This window comes from Trichoplusia ni, chromosome 8 (assembly GCF_003590095.1).
Source record: "Trichoplusia ni isolate ovarian cell line Hi5 chromosome 8, tn1, whole genome shotgun sequence".
Classification (NCBI taxonomy): domain Eukaryota; kingdom Metazoa; phylum Arthropoda; class Insecta; order Lepidoptera; family Noctuidae; genus Trichoplusia; species Trichoplusia ni.
The window spans coordinates 6,069,085-6,085,852 of NC_039485.1; the positions used below are offsets into that span (position 1 = coordinate 6,069,085).

A 16,768-nucleotide genomic window follows, 5' to 3' on the forward strand; every position below is an offset into this window, starting at 1 on the left:
TTACAGCGTACAAAAACCATACTGTTTTTATTTGATATAAACAACAAATCGTGGGTTAAAGTCCAAAAGATAATTAACAAGTGCTTAAGTTTTGTGCAAATCATTGGTCAACGAGGCGTGTTTATCTATATCTATACTAGTATATAAAGCTGAAGAGTTTGTTTGTTTGTTTGAACGCGCTAATCTCAAGAACTACTAGTTCAAATTGAAAAAATATTTTTGTGTTGTATAGACCCTTCACTGAGGAAGGTTTTAGGCTATATACCATCACGCTGCGACTAATAGGAGCGAAGATACAATCGAAAATGTGGAAAAATCATGGAAAATTATTCATCTTCGAGGTCTTCCGTTCAAAAATTCCTAACTTATATCTTTTAACCACGCCGACGAAGTCGTGGGCAACAGCTAGATTTTAAAATAATATAATAACAGATCTTTGATGACCCATTCCCTATCATAAAGACACTACTATAATTAAGTAATTTACCACTTGCTAAAGAAAGTGAATTCAGAGGCGTATATGGACGGATATAACACACCGTCGCACTCCGCCTGGTTGCCAAACATCAACCCGTTTTCAACATTCAACCTTTGGTGCTGATCAAATCCAGTATTCAAATGAAATAATTTAAAAAACTGTTTTTTTAACCAATTGAACATATGTTACATTATCATTTTCGATAAGAACAAACATGTGAAAATCTCTGATTAGCTCAAATCGGTATTAAATTTAACTTCTTATCACTTACGGGATTATACATAGTTAGGTACCTACAACCGCATACGTAATTATTGACACATACAATACAACGTATGAAAATAAACTATTGATTATAGTATTAACAGTATTCTGTAATACAATAGAGTAATCGAATGTTATAATATATTAAATTTTAATTATGAACTGGAACTTCTATTTAAATATGAAGTGGAACTGACCGTTTTTGCACGTCTCGTTGATAAGTTGTCTCGTGACGCTCATGTACCGCTCCAGCGTCTTGTTGAAGGACGGCTTCAGGCAGAGGTAGTCGTCCTCGGTGTACACCAGCCTTCTAGTGGTTGGCACCACTTCGTATTTGATCACAGAGTTGAATACGCAAGGGTCTTGGACAGTGGATACCTGGAAATTAACGTAGGGACGATATGGGTAATTTTCAATTGTTATTTGTGGTCGTGTGTACTAAGCATGTACAATGTAGGTAACCCATCTTCCAAGCTCTGGAATAACATTAATTCTCGGCTATCCGGTTAGTCAGACCTACTTGGTTAGCAAATGGCAAAATGAACATATTTTTCTGGGAATTTCTAAGCCTACGGCAGAAAACCGAGTATTTTGGAGCAGCTAGGAAACGTCATATTTCTAAGATCTTAAGTTTCGTCGAAGTTAAAATTGGTAAAATAGAATTTCTTTCCTTGCCTACAATGACTAAAGAAATACTGATAAAAAATAAGGAAAGTGATATTCAGAAGCTAGTGTAATCATTTTGCCATTTCCTCATAAAGATACAATAACATTAGTCTTGAAAGCTGACAAATCCAAAAGTCATATTTGAACTGTCAGGGTGACTCTGCGATGCACCCTCGACATAACAATAAAAGCGTAGGTATATGAATAAGGGGTTATGATAAAGCAAACTATTTGCAATCATGATCACCTCAGCAGGTATTGCTGGTCATATGCCAATATGTGTTTGTGATGTCTATTTACTATGTAAACTAATTTAAGACCGGGTAAAGATTACTGCGAACCCTTCTGGCTAGTCTTGCACAAATCGTTTACCAACTGCAAGGCAATGTTTAAAGATAAGGATGTTTTTAATTGCTAATTGTAAGCCTTCTAGAAGCCGATACATGTACTAAGTCATTAAGAATGAAACTATGTTTTATCTTACTTTTACGATGGATTTTAAAACAAACATATGATAATATTGCTTAATATTTTGGACATATCGGGTCCGCTTTCATTGGACTTTGATACTTAAAACTTTGGATGGTAGGCATCGATAGCAGATTTTTTGTTTTTAAACGTGTTATGAGTGAAAAGTGGGAGATAAGTAGTGATTACCACATAATTATTTTATTAAAAAAAAAAAACAGAAAATATAGGTCTTTTCTATGAATTTTGTTTGCGGAAAATATGATGTTGTATATCTCCTTAAAGACAGTTGAGTAGAGTAGGTACTCAGACGAATATGGGGTAATCTATTAAAAGTACTAAATTCTTTCCGCGGGACACTCATAATAGAATATTTGATTAAACATCATCCCGCCAACTTGAGGTCGTTTGGCAACGCACAAGCCAGGTGTTTTCAAACTATCAAACTATTATATGGCCGTAGCATAATTCTGTATGCTTACTCTGTCTACTAAGTGTAGTGCACTTAGTATTAGACAATCGCATGGTATGATAATTTGATCTTCTAGATGTGTTTTTAAATTATAGTTTTGACGTTTTGTATATTAACCTGCTTGGTACGAGTTACCTATACTTAGATACGAATTAAGCAATGAATAAGTACTTCATTTATTTTGCTGTATCTGTGGTTTATATGTACATCTATCTAAACGAGCAGTGTATGTAAACTAGGCTATTGCTAAAAAGCTACAATAATATAGTAAGAAATACCCGAAATACCAATAAAATATACAATTAAGGACATTTATATTGTTAAAGTCCAAACTTTATTTTAAGGTGCGCCCGTTTTGGGTCTAACAAATGGGTATAATGTTTTAAATCGAAGGAACATGCATCATAATTCATAATATTTAAGTTGCGTATAAATTGGCCTAGTGTATTTATGTCAGCAAACCCATTTATATTTGTGTAGAATCTGAAGGTTAAACCAACTGGTTTTTATACTTTTTATACGCATCAGGTAGTAGTAGACACTTAGTTAATTGTGGGTATACTATATACTATAGGTGTTATTAGGTACTGCAAACCCCTGTGATTGACATGGCACTGTCCGTGACCGGATAAAAATAGAATCAGTATGATAACTGAGTAAGTACTCGTTAGGTATTTACATAGTATATGGATTAAAATAGAGACTGAACCAAAATATTCAGTAGATTTATCAATGTTTGTTCTTTTGTAAAAAGCGGAAATGACGATTCGTTTTGTAACAATAAATACATGCCACTTTTTGACAGAATAGTATGTTGGATGTTAATGCGATGTATGAACTAAAAAAAAATATTAGAACCTTCGGGAAATTTTTGGCAATATGAACAGGTAGTTTGTTGTCCAAAACTTGTTAGACCGAATACGCCAGACTTGACAACTATTATGATAATTGAGGTCATTGACTCGCTTGCTGAGCCAGATTACATTTTACCGTGGTCCACTACGTACGACACACTTCTGAATAAAATTCGACGGTATTCCACATTTAAAAATTAGTCCATATCGTATGTACCTACCTGGATCTTAAACTTGCGACTGGCTAAACCTGTTTTTTTTTTATAACAAATAAAAATCAGGCAGTTAGTGATTCAGCATATTAACATATTAATATTAACACAGGTACTCGCTTTGTAAAGTTTAAAATCTGAGAAAATATTTGATACGAGGGTGAAATTACTTTAGCCAAACACTTTTCTACTCTACATTAGATTTTACTGAGGTTAACCTTTGATCGGTTTAGTTCCCTTAGATTGGTATTTCAGCAAACTGATCGCTGTTGCTGTCGAAGGAAAGTGATACCGCTATTCGCATGTTGTCACTATCTTTGACAATAACAGCTGTTGTTGAGAGACTATTGAGAGTCAAGTTGAGAGACTTCAGACTTGATCTGGGGGTCTACTACCCCCAGTTTGAATAATAAATACCTCTCTCCCGATACATCTGGGCTCAGTAAATAGGCCGTTGAAGAGGTTCGTTGATGAAGTCTGGCTCTGCACCGGGAACTGAATCATTCCGTTGCAGAGCATCCAGCGCCCGTCGCGGATGATGTATGAGCGTGGCACTTGGCTCATTGTGGACACCGTCAGCGTAGAAACCCCGGGCCTGGTCATAAACATACAAACAGTCAAATATAGACCACCTACCAATAAGTTAAAAAATAAACATAGTACACGGGTACACAGTCTTTAATAACCGGTAATTGGACTTTGTTCAACACATGCTTAAGCAGAGAATGGTCATAAAGAAAACTAAAATTATTAAATGTATGATTTAATTAACCATTGTTCAAGTTTGTCTGCCAGGTGTATTAAATAAATAAATGCGGACAACTATTATTTGTTTCATAAAACTAGATGCTTAGTAATAAAAAGCAAAATTATGTATTACGTAGGTGATATTGATTAGAAAACACGCGTGACGTCAGAAATGGGTATCAGGCTGCTTGTTCTTTTAAGTTTAGACAAGAATGTATTTTTTTAAATTGATATTGCCCAAAAAGGCTGGAAACTGCGCAAAGCGTTCGTCTGCGCGGGTTCATACATAATAGCTCTGCGCGGCCTCCGTGACGGAACAATTTTGTATGAAACCGTTCGAAAGCAATTTCATGCAGCTTCGTTAGCAAATAGCAAAGCTTGAAACTGCGTCCGTTGACTGAAGTGTTTTTTCTCTCCATTCCCCATCTTCCTATTACCAAGTAGGATATTAGTTAACAGGGTTTATCCAACTATGTCATTAGTAGGTGTTGTGATAGCGATAACTAACATTATACTAATCAACGTTGATAACAAAAATACTGTTAATCTTTTATGTAGGTCTGATAATGTTAAAAGCTTGTCTTCCTTAAAGTGGCCTGTGGCGGTTTTACATAGAAACCAGGTAGTACTTTTTTGCCATTGTTACAATGGTAAATAAATGGAGGTTTCCTGCCATGTTCCTAAATTCAGTGAGAATCAATTCTGGTAAAAATCTTCTAGAACTGCTTTCTTTACCTACCATGGAGTAAGCAGACATGTATTATTGTCTAGATCTTACTCGGAAATGTTATTGCAGCTCTGAATAAGAGATTCTGCATTCTTCACGCCATATAATGTTACTGAAAGAGGTGACGGTAAGCAGGCTGCTATGGCTTGGCTATTGCTCTCCTCAGGGGTCCCTACCGGAATCTTTGTAAAATAATAATTGAAAATAATCTTGACTTTTCACTAAGCGGACAATAAAAAGTCGTATTGGTACCATCAATACCATATCGTAAGGACGAACACATCTTTTCCCATTTACCTGCAAAGAAGACTGTGTAAATTATTATGCCTAAGCAGAGTGTAAAGTAAAAACCACTTTACCTGCCGTTCACAATAGCTTCCTTGAGCAAGTTCTCTCTTGCGACCAACTCGATAATCTGCACTTTCAGAGTCTCGGCTAAGGATTTTGCAGTCCGCAGTGTATCCTCTAGCTTGATCTTAAGGTTCACCGTGTTCATCTCGTTGTTACTCATGTGGTATTCCGCCTCTTTTGGGCTATCCTGGTACTGGCTCATTTGCACCATCTTCAGGTCATCGTCGAACCTCCTTTGTGAATCTCCCTGGCTAGAATTGGGAATTGATAAAAAATAGTTGTAATATCTCTCTAAATCTGAAAGCCCTCGAATTATCAGTACTTATGATTTAAAATCAGGAGCCTTCTTACTACGCTCTTTCAATATCTTAAAGTACCTACACAGTATAGTGTCACTGCTCTAAGTTGTTCGTTCGATGTAATTATGGAGGCCAGACCCTTCTCGCCTCCATAACTACATCAATGATTGACCGTGGGAGGCCTCCGCTTTAAAAATTAAGAGTTTGTATGACGCTTTAATTCGAATAAATGACTTACAACTGTCCTTGAACTGGGCCCATCCATTCTGAAACCTGTAAAAAAATTGTTTAGGTTATTCCGATAAGTATAGCAGATTGAAAAACTGAAATAATTTGGTTACCTAAACCATATTAACTTTGAAGTAACTATCTATTTAAAAAGAGGGAAGGCAGCTATTTCTGTATTAAATGGCTAAAGCTATAGCCACGATAAAGGAAGCTATATAAAATTTAATTACTACAAATATTTCTTAAAACAGCCAAATGTGCTATGAGGCCATCGACGTTTATTCCAAACTTTGACATTGACAAAGACATCACAATACGTGGATACCACATTACACAGGTAACACAGGTATAAAGTTACCTGATGGTGTTAGTCATCTTTTATTTTAATAAACATTTTACATTTAAAATAAACGATTTACTACTAATTTAATGTTAAGATAAACACATAAGCATTTAAATCTGTAGGAATACAGTAAAACGTATAGCTCTTACCTAAAAACACTCTTCTTGCCACATTTTCTGTGTGCTCAGCCTTTTCTATAGTCAATAAGCCTTTTGGACTATGTCCGCCTTTCTAGTGGGAATCGTAATAACTAATATTTATATTCTTACCCAGTCTGAAGAGCACGTACACGAAGTCAACAAAAATAATAATAACTCAACGAGAATAAATTCCATGTTAGAATCGTTGGGCTGTGCCTTTGCTCTGAATGTAGACATCAAAATGCATATTGTTCGCAGTAATGTTTACAAACTCACTGATAAGTACCCACCAATTGTGATTGTTCCGAACCATTGTTAACGAGCTGAATCGAGAAACTTGCAAAAAAAGGATTTGGGCCCACTACAGGTGGAGGATATTACAATGATAAAAATAAGGCAGATTATATAATTGAAAAATACATTTTGCAGGATATGAAGACAAAAATATTTATAACAAAAGTTTAAAGATTTAAAAATGATAAAGATATTTTGCATCCCTTGCTTTATATTTAGCATTTTTAATTACCGAGTCATCTATACTTTGTTTCCATTATTATCATATTACAGCGTCTGACATTCACGTTCCGTACATTGTTACAGCGGAGGCATTTGTGGATGCTCTCCTGACGAAGGAGGCTGCGGAACAGCCTTCCGACACAGTGAAGCATGCAGACCTGGTCATGGAGCTACCAGAGTGGTTCGACGAGAAGAAGTTTAACAGGTAAGTTAACGAGAATCAATAATATGTTGTGATGTCAAGAAAATGGGTAAATCTTGGTACCCTCAGAAAACGCACTTGAGCTAGTTATCAGTAAAGAATTATCAGAAAATATGATCTTTTAGTAAATATTTTTGGCCTGAATTATTACCAAATTTAACCACCTGAACCAGCAGTTAAAAAAAACCATTACATAAGTAGGTATGTGTACTAGAAAATTTAATATAAACGTTTTTTAACATAACGAGAAAAAAATGGATCCTGAGCGGCTGTTTTAAGTCAATAGCAGCAAGTTCGAGTACTGTCATAAATATCTCATATGTATTACAGCTGCATATGGTTAGACTTTCAGCCGCCTTCCTTATAATTGGGAAAAGGCTAGGACAATGATGACGTATTTACTTCTCGTGCATCAGTTTCCAACGAATATTTTGTATGTACTTATGTATTTTGCATGCATTTAACCCAGGGGCCGTAGTTTCTACCACGACAACTGCTTCGCGCTGTCCTCCGCCATGCTGATGGGGCTGGTGGCGGTGTTCTCGATTCCGTCCATCCTGCGCGTGCTCATGGGCTCGCGCCGCTCCAACTCCGTGTACACGGCGTACAAGCGTTACTTGTCGACGTTGCTGCACACCATCACCTGGTTCGAGCATGAACTGAAGCCAGGGAGTTTGTAAGTATTTTTTTATAAATGTAGGTACTAGCTGTTGCCCGCGACTTCGTCCGCGTGGACTTCGCGCGGTGGTTCCCGGTTCCGTTGGAATAGGATATAATGTAATGTTGTATTATGCCTTGAAACACCTCCCCCCCATTACAGTCCCTTAACATATTTTTTTTATCAACTAGGTTCTAAAACCTTCCGTGGACCTTATAATCTTATTTAATAAGTATATTGTATAATCTTAAAAACTACGTAACAAATTCTGATGCGATTTTAATAGAGTATCTCATTTGTACACTATCGTACAATTTTGATACTCTTAAACAAAATCTATGCTTATATTATAAATCAGAAGAGCTTGTTATTTCGAATGCGTCATCTCAAAAACTGGTCCGACGAAGATTTTTTTTCTGTGTAAGAAAAAAAGCCCATTTATTGAGGAAGGCCATAGGATATTTTCCTTCGCGCTGTGATTACTAGGAGCTGACTCAACTGAGCAGTAATGAAATATGTTAAAAGGGGAAAAATGGCGTTGTGCACGCAATTGTTATCCGATTGAAAAAAAATGACTTATATTTACATATTTATTGTATTCATCGATGTACAATGACGGACTACTTCACCACGCGGATGAAGTCGTACGCAAGATCTAGTATAAAAATAAAGTGGTTGAATGTTGTCTGGCATGATACCTACCTACACATAAGTACCTACTTTAGCATATTATGTTCCTGATATTTATATTCCTACTCCTAAATACAAGGCGTAACGTCAAAAATAGATAAATATAACATGAACAGAGCAAGAATTTATGCATCCATTGTTTCCACTATTTCAGTCAGAATTTTTATTCATTTTAAACTCTAAAAAGTTAATACCTTAAACACAAACAACATTTTGTAAAATTTGGTGATTTACCCTTTTTTAAATCGTATCATATTTTTGCGCATGCTTTTACAAAAAAAAAAGGGACACATCCCAGCTCAAAAAATGTTCTACTGCATTTCACTGCGAAATATTTTTTCACTCAAACATTATAAAGGAGAAACTTTGCTGGTGTATTTTGAGTATGTTTGTTACCTCTCCTCGCCCTAACGGATGGACTAATTTCAATGCAATTTGGGATGTTGGTATCTGATCTTGGATTTACGCAGAGGCTACTTTCATCCATCAGTGTTGTAGAAGAGTAATGTAATCAACAGCTAGTAATAAACTAATAATTGTTTCTTGTTTGACAGGTCATGGCAATCTCTTTACACGGTGCGGAGTCGACATCTACGCGCGAGTATGTCATCCAAGTTAAAGGGGACAGGACCAGTGTCGCAGAGAGACTTGGCCCTCACGTTGTTCGGCTTCGTTGGCTTTACCACGTTGAAGCCGGACATGTACGGCGTGCGACAACTTCAGCCAGGGGACTGGGAGGCTTATAACCATGTCTGGAAGGTCATCGGACATATGATCGGGCTTGAGGACAAGTTAGTATTAGAAACTTTTTGCCATTTAAATCTAGTACTGATCCTGCATTTTTGGATAACAATATAGAGTCAATTGCATCGGTCTATTTACATACAACACCCATCTTGCATTTGATTGCTTTTAATTTTTATCTTTTTTTTTACACGCCATTACCATAACGTACAATTCGAGCGGATTTAGGGTGGTTCTGGATTTAGATGAGGGCTTTTCCTCAGCAATGAGACACATTCCAATAGAGCATGAGAAACTGATGTATTAAGCATCCAGTGTATAGAAAACTTTATAATAATTGTTCAATTCATATAGAACTCCATGATATTCTGAACTTACCAACGGACCGTCGAGATTTTAACGTTTAAGCTCTTTGATTGAACTTTTTATAAATATTTCTTAGTTCAGAGCCATAACTTATATGAAATATTAAACTTCTAGAATGGTTAGCACTTACCGTTGCTTCGCAATAATAAATCAATTTCTAACATGCTATTTTTATACCTCAAGGTCGCTTGCCTACCGTGGTATCCGCACGCAATGACTTATTAATTGAAATGTTATTTACCAAAATAAAGATTCATTAAAATCTTTATTTTATTAACTATTTTAGGCTTATTTAAATGCCTACACAAAAATATGTAACAGAATTAATTAACCATTTTGTTTTATGTTAAGTGTTGAGTGTTTTCATAAAATTTAAGTAAGTGTCTTTAGCATGGACGTATTTCTCTATAAGTCCAGACATGTAAAATAAGATTTTATTATTTCTCGTCTATTTACGTATTTACCAAAAACATGCGTTTCCGATTTTGCTTAAATTCAAAAACTTTATTACCCTACTAAACATTATTATTATTCCTTAAACAGCACTCTATAGTTAACTCTAGTGTTAAGTATTTTTGCTCTTATGTGTCTCTTTAATATAATTCCATGCCATATTCCAGATACAACATCTGTCGGGATACATACGACGAGACTCGCGAAGTGTGCAGGCTACTCCAAGAGCGAGTGTTCACACCGTGTCTAGAGAACGTTCCAGAACATTTCGAACACATGGCGCGGGTCATGTTGGACGGCCTGTGGTCTGTCAACCCGACTGTCGACACTGAAGGGTTCCTATACTCATGCCGCGTACTCGCCGACGTGCCCGGATACATATACACCGAGAAAGACCGTGTGGACTTACAAGCTAGGATCAAGAAACAGCTGAACGGGAAGTCTCTTGATACTGGTGAGTTCTGTTTTAAATTTTTCATAAGCGTAGACTATCGATTCGATCTTAAAACACGATCGAAGTACTTGTTAGTTGTTTTTACGCATGAACGGGTAGACGTATTTTGATAAAAATTGAATAATATATTAGCTGATAACTTAGTTTAAATAAAACGATGACGAGTTTAAATAAGGACCTTTTCAACGCATGTAGGTACTTAGATTTAGTACTTCGAGGCGAGGGTAGGTTGTTAATCCGATAAATGTGTTAGAAGATATAAGGATTAATTTCGTGTTTGTTTGTCAAGTCAAATGATAATACAGAGACATCACCAAAACTCGTGATTAACGACCCAGGTTGGAATAGAATTATAACGCAAAATCAACTAAGACAGTATAACAACAATAGATGAAAAAAAAGTATTTCGTATTAGGTACTTACTCTTATTTTATTTCCCCCAGGTGTGGCCTCAACTGATTTAATATGTCCCGCAGCCATCGAGGGTCTTCCCAAGCGGCCTCCGCGCCTGCTATACTACCATGACTATGACGTCATAGAGACAGTGCCCGAGTACAAGGCCCTCAGCTTCAGGTCCAAGTACAAGATCTTCTTCTACAACATATACATGGCCTTATACTCATCGTATTTAGGTCGACTTTACTTTAACCTCAACTTCAAGTTCAGCGTGTACCTTATGAGGTACTTCCCATACTTGGCCTTCTTCAGATTCGGTATCAAAAAGTCTTTTGTAAATATCTTTGAGGAAGATCCATCGGACAACACGCAACCGAAGCTTAATTCTGAGTACTATAAAGAGTACCAACCAGAGCCGTGGTACAAGGTAGCCTGGAGTATAATCTGGTAGTACATACCTATGTGCGAGCTAAGTGTTCTGATATAATATCAGCCAGTTACGGGAGCAATAATTTGAAGTGATCATAAACATTTATTGACAATATTCCGTTCTGACGTAACTTAACGACGAAATGTTTTAGACAAGTTTTTTAAATGCATTTACTCAGTAAGTTGATTGTTGACATTTTTCTATAGAAAATAGAAATACAATGGTGATGAGCGATACAAATTAAAATAATTTGTATTATAAGCTAGATTAGAATACCTGCATTCCAATAAAATGATATATAAACATATCAATATAATAATAATGTTTGTTATTGTGCAGGGTTTAATATATTTACTTGTAATATAGCTTTTGGGTATTAGTGTAAAAGATTTACAAGTGACTTGTAATACAATTTTGCAATAAGACTATCTTTATCTGACCTCAATACAATACTGAATTATTTTTGAGATTATTTAATAAAACAATGCACATGTTGACGTTATTTATTTTTAAAACATAATGTATAGTATTATTATAAGTATAAATCAGCAACAATTACAATGAGATTGTAAAAATGCAAATTATGTAATCTTTAGTGTACTATTGAAATTATGGTTTATTGTATAACGGTAAATGCTTTTACATAATTCAGTCTCACCAATACTGTTTTTTTTACAAAATTCATTTATCACTATGAAGTGGGGACTTTTACAAGTAAATAATTATTTTATTTATTTTTAATCTCAATCAATGAAAATCAGTCGGTATGGTAAAAAAATGTACAACAGTAATGTGCAATAATCAATGCATTGATATATAATCACCCAAATGATACGGGTTGCTTAAAATCGACAATACATAATAAATATTGACATGTATATTGAATTGTTAATTCTTATTATTCTTTATAAAAATGTTTGATAGAAACAAAAATAAAACATAATTCGAAATCATAATTTGTTTTATTCGAAGAAATCTTTTGCTTTTAACCTGGTTCGTTTGGCGACGTTGATCTGCAGGAGGTTGTCGGTGAGGTTGTCCTCGGTGAGGTTGTCGTTGTTGACGCTGCCGGCGGGCGAGGGCCGCGCGGCCTTCTTACTGCGCGGCGTGGCCACCAGGGGCCGCTGCGGCGTCGGGGTGCGCTTCGGAGTGTTGTGAGACAGAATGCCCATGTCGTTGGGAGTCAATTTGAGACGGGGTGATAGTAGATGCTTAGCAGCCAACTTCCTAGCTGCCGGTGACATGCTCGCCAAGCGCTCGGTGTTTGATCTGAAACTGTTGAAAGCATCTTAAGTATTTTTTTTAAGGTTGAAAACCTTTCTCGCGTTAATGAGAACAACAACGGTGGTTTTCTCATGCAAATACATTCTGACAGCTAGTAGTGACAACTTATTCGCTATTTTACTTTCCCTTTGATTTTTTAAAAAGTAAAACTTATTAAGACTAAATGAGATACCTGGAAGACAATGCAACGGATGTTCGTTATGGCAATATAGCGTCTCATTTCTGTACCATCAGGTTTTTAAATATTTTTGATTCTGTCAATACATAGTTTTTATAAAAAAAAAAAAAAAATTGAGAAATGTTTTACTTCAATCGCGTGAGACGGTTACACTTTTTTTTTTAAACTGGTTACGATTTTTTTTAAACTGGTTACGTTTTGTTTGGTGACTTTCTTAGTCACCGAACTTACACACCACCCATTAGGGTTATGTAGTAACTAGTTAGGGTAGTAATATTTTAGTTAGTTCAGTAATCTGTATGTATGGTAGAGGTGATAGGGTTTTTTTTTACTGAACTTTGATTTTTGTAATTTAAGTATGGTTTCGCATTATAGTTTCGCTTGCGTGAGGGGCATGTCGTACGGCGGGCAGTCGCCAGTGGGGGACTGGATGACATAGACTCCCAGGCCCCCTCCACTCAGGCGAGGTCGGAGTGCCGCTGGGTCTGTTTAGTGGGTATACCGGGAACGTCTTCACCGGGGAGTCCCACTCCCCCCCGACGGGAAGAGGATGCGTAATAGCACTTTTTCCCAGCGACAAAAAAAGAGGTGTTGTTGTTGTTACCTGGGAGTGGCGGGCGTGGCTTGCGGCGTGTTGGGGCGGCGGCGGCGCGCGGCGCGCTCGGCCAGCTGCAGCGCCAGGCGCTCGCGCGAGCCCGACGACAGCATGCGGTACGCCGCGCCCGCGCCCACGCTGCGGACGGACAGTACCACTTGTGATCACACATAACTATAATACTTATATTAATAAAATAGGATCAGGTCGCCAGTAGTGCTAACTATTGTGACAAATGGTAAAGTTGATACTATTTTATTATTTTAATAATCGACTCTCGCTATTTTCATGACACGTGTTTAAATACACTCTGGACTCTGTCTAAAATTGTTGTTTATAATACTTTAACCACGGAAGTTAACATTGATAACAATAGTTTCAAGATCTACATAAAATAATAATAGTAACAAATGTATAAAAAAAAGTTACATTTTAGTGAAAAAGAGTTTATTGGGAAATACTGAAGGCGACTAATATAAAGACCGCAGGAACACAGGAAATCCACCGTATTATCAAGGAGCTATATGCAATAGGACTTACGCAGGCAAGGGCGTGTCCCCGCCGTCGAGCCGGAAGGGCGTGCCCTCGATCTCTCCCCACGTCATGAGCGGGCTCTGGTCGGGGCCGAGCCCGGGCCGCGGCGACGGCGTGCTCACGAACGAGTACTCCGCGCCGCCCTTCTCCGTCGATATGCTCACACCGTCCACACCTATCTTACCCGTCACGCTCGCATCCTGAAAAATATTAATAATACATTCATGAGAATTTTAGCAGGGAAAACCATTCCCCGAAAGGTCGACTCCACTAGGAAGAATATATATTTTTTAAAGTACAAAAGTCGTGTACTATCTGACCTGGCTCCTCGCTATAGCAGTGATGGCCTCCTTGTTCTTGACGTGGTCGAAGGGCTCGACCTTGAGCCGCGTGTTGTGATGCAGCAGCTCGGGCTTGGGCGGCGCGCGCTGCGAGGCCGCGCCCTCCGGCACGTACATTATGTAGTTCTTCGCCTTGTAGCGCCATGTGTCTAGCTGCAAATGATATACATAATATGTTAAGTTTCAAACCAGTGCATCGACTTCCAGGTTAATTGGCAGTATGTAGCTGAATACAAATTTTGAATGGACTGTCTACCACCAGACAAAATAATTTTGTCTTTATAAGCACAGCTTAACAAATTACTACGCTAATAGTTTTTTTTTCTTCTCCTACAGTAGGAATTTATACCTTGTGTCGCGGGGTTTTCGACGAGTATCGAACCCGCGACACGTCGCGCTCAGTGCGTGACCTTGCTTATTATTTATTTATAACCTACCCTACTTCTTACCATGCGGAAAAGTCGCGGGTAACAGCTAGTATTAATATATGAGCTAACATCGCCGATGTACTCAATCTATGTAATTTCAAGCTAGCCTCACCTCATGTGGCCTATTAGTCTGGTCTGCTTGCTGCTCTATGGAGGGCAGCGCGAGCGCGGCGTCGGCTATCGCCTTCGACGTCACTTCCGACTGGAACTGCGACGCTAACTTGTTCGCGCGCTTTTTGTTCTCTAATGCTATGACGCGATCGTAGCTCGCGTTGTCTTCACTTGTGTGACTGGCCAGGTATGAATCTATGGGATGTAATAAAGAAGTATTTAGGACTTGAAACATGATATAACATTAGTTTTTGTGGTACTACTATTTCAGGCTATGATGCAATTTTGTCATAACTTTTGGATAAAGCTGATAACTGCTCTGGTTGATTCAAAACGTCCGACGTTTGTAGCAAAATTTGATATACCGATTTTTTTATGCTTGAAACACTGCTTGTTTTGTGTTTTTGACCATTTTAACAATTGTTTCCTTTCTCTAGCTCTTATCCCTCTTATTGTTGGTACATGTTTTCCAGCAAACATATCAGCCATCAAATATAATAAACATACCTAATGAATGATTATCTGTGCTGTCCTTAGTCCTATCTTTGGTATTGGACTCATTGTCTGAATCTGACTTGTCTTCTCTTACTGTAGGTGCCGCGGGAGAAAATGGTCTGTCTGAATGTGGTGTGTCAAAGGTTGCCGGTGAATTATCTGCAATTCACATGGATAAAAATTAGAAATAACACACATTACAACAGAATACTTGTCTATATAAAAGCAATATGAATAAAAAGTTTTATTACAACAAACATAATAATTTTGCTAGAGTTATTATTCATATACTTGATAAGAAGACTTATCTAGTCAGATAATTAATAAAAGAAACATATACAAATGGTAATCACTCACAAGGTTCTGTGGGAGGTCTGCTCCCACTGTACTTCCTGGTCAGCTCTCTCAGCCTAGCATAGTCTTTGTTCTCCGTGGCCTCCAAAAATTCATTCTGAGCTCGAAGTTTCTCCAAATCAGGAAAAAAGTCTCTTTGTATAATTTTTGCAATACCCTGCAATAAATATTAAATATTTATATTTATAATATAACATTAAAGAATACTATTCATGAAACAAGTCATTGTGAGGAGGGTTAGGTATAAGCCTGATGTTTCATTACAGAACCTACTTACTTATCTGTGGAATATTTTATATTGATCTGTATACTCATCTAACACTTTTGATTGCACAGTAATCTATGTTAAGACAGGACTGTCGTGCTGACGGCTGAATAGTATACAAAACTCTCAATTGTACTGTTTTATGTTACATAAATTTGAGCAAACAGTAAACTGTACACAATTTGGATGCACAACTTTATTCTAAATCTTTATGTTATTATTATATCTGTATATTCGTAAAACTCACTTCAACGTAAACATCTTCGTCTAGCACTTGAGTTTTCTTCTTGTCCCTTTTTTGAGGCACTTTTGGTACTTTAAATATGTTACTCTCGTGTTTCAAGAGCTTCATATTTTCTAACGCTGCTGCCCCAGGTTTAGAGATTTTGTTTTCGTTAGCCATTGTAGAAGTTCACTAATTATACTTTGTCCACATTACAGTTTAAAGAGCTAATTTTAATAAATAATAAAAGTTACACAAAAATCATAATAACACGAAAGCAATGCTCGCTCTATTGACATTTGGCCACAGAATAGAAAAGAGCCTACATGACAGCTGATTTTTTGACAGTGACATTTCCGAAATCGATTTTCCATGTCCATTATATTATACTATATGACCAAAGACATTATATCATACTATAATGTCCACGGCTTCGCTAATGTGTCATAGTGTATACTCTATGATACTGAACGATGGACACGATTCTTCGCCATTCTTCGGTGGTTCAAAATTAGTACAGTGGTAGCTAAGGCTCCGCTCTCTCTCTGTTCGTAACTGGGATGTAAATCATGTACCGATAGCTAGATGATTGAAATGTTCAATGATGATGTGTTTCTGATGTCGCTGTTGCGGCGAAACAAATAAGAATTATTAAAATTTGCAGTTTTGTACGGTCATAGACTTAATAGATGACCATTTCATTATGCAAATGTTTTTTTTCCTGCTTTGTGCAGAATCCAGTGTCTTTAGTTTAAACTTCTGAGCAGGCTACTGAGGCTACCATACTGGACACAAGACATTA

At 37.1% G+C, this 16,768-nt stretch overlaps 3 protein-coding genes across 3 annotated transcripts; 1 reads left to right on the forward strand and 2 right to left on the reverse strand.

The window, feature by feature from the left end:
• Positions 1-715: 715 nt before the first annotated feature.
• On the reverse strand, positions 716-6,600 carry LOC113496923. Its single transcript, XM_026876317.1, has 5 exons — positions 6,379-6,600; positions 5,777-5,811; positions 5,248-5,490; positions 3,832-4,009; positions 716-1,120 (listed from the first exon to the last, which is right to left on the reverse strand). The coding sequence occupies exons 1-5, from the start codon at positions 6,484-6,486 to the stop codon at positions 914-916; spliced, it is 771 nt and encodes a 256-aa protein (XP_026732118.1). The 5' UTR covers positions 6,487-6,600; the 3' UTR covers positions 716-913.
• Positions 6,601-6,849: 249 nt separating this feature from the next.
• LOC113496544 lies at positions 6,850-11,809 on the forward strand (the record flags this gene model as incomplete). Its single annotated transcript, XM_026875800.1, is given in 5 exon segments — positions 6,850-6,970; positions 7,437-7,643; positions 8,870-9,106; positions 10,046-10,332; positions 10,776-11,809. Coding segments are annotated over 5 exon segments (1,256 nt in total), but the record flags the coding sequence as incomplete, so codon positions are not given.
• Positions 11,810-12,101: 292 nt separating this feature from the next.
• Positions 12,102-16,250, reverse strand: LOC113496543 (splicing factor ESS-2 homolog). Its single transcript, XM_026875799.1, has 8 exons — positions 15,991-16,250; positions 15,482-15,635; positions 15,137-15,283; positions 14,631-14,824; positions 14,070-14,243; positions 13,756-13,949; positions 13,225-13,353; positions 12,102-12,433 (listed from the first exon to the last, which is right to left on the reverse strand). Exons 1-8 carry the CDS (start codon positions 16,144-16,146, stop codon positions 12,121-12,123), a joined length of 1,461 nt encoding a protein of 486 aa, XP_026731600.1. The 5' UTR covers positions 16,147-16,250; the 3' UTR covers positions 12,102-12,120.
• Between the last annotated feature and the right edge of the window lie 518 nt (positions 16,251-16,768).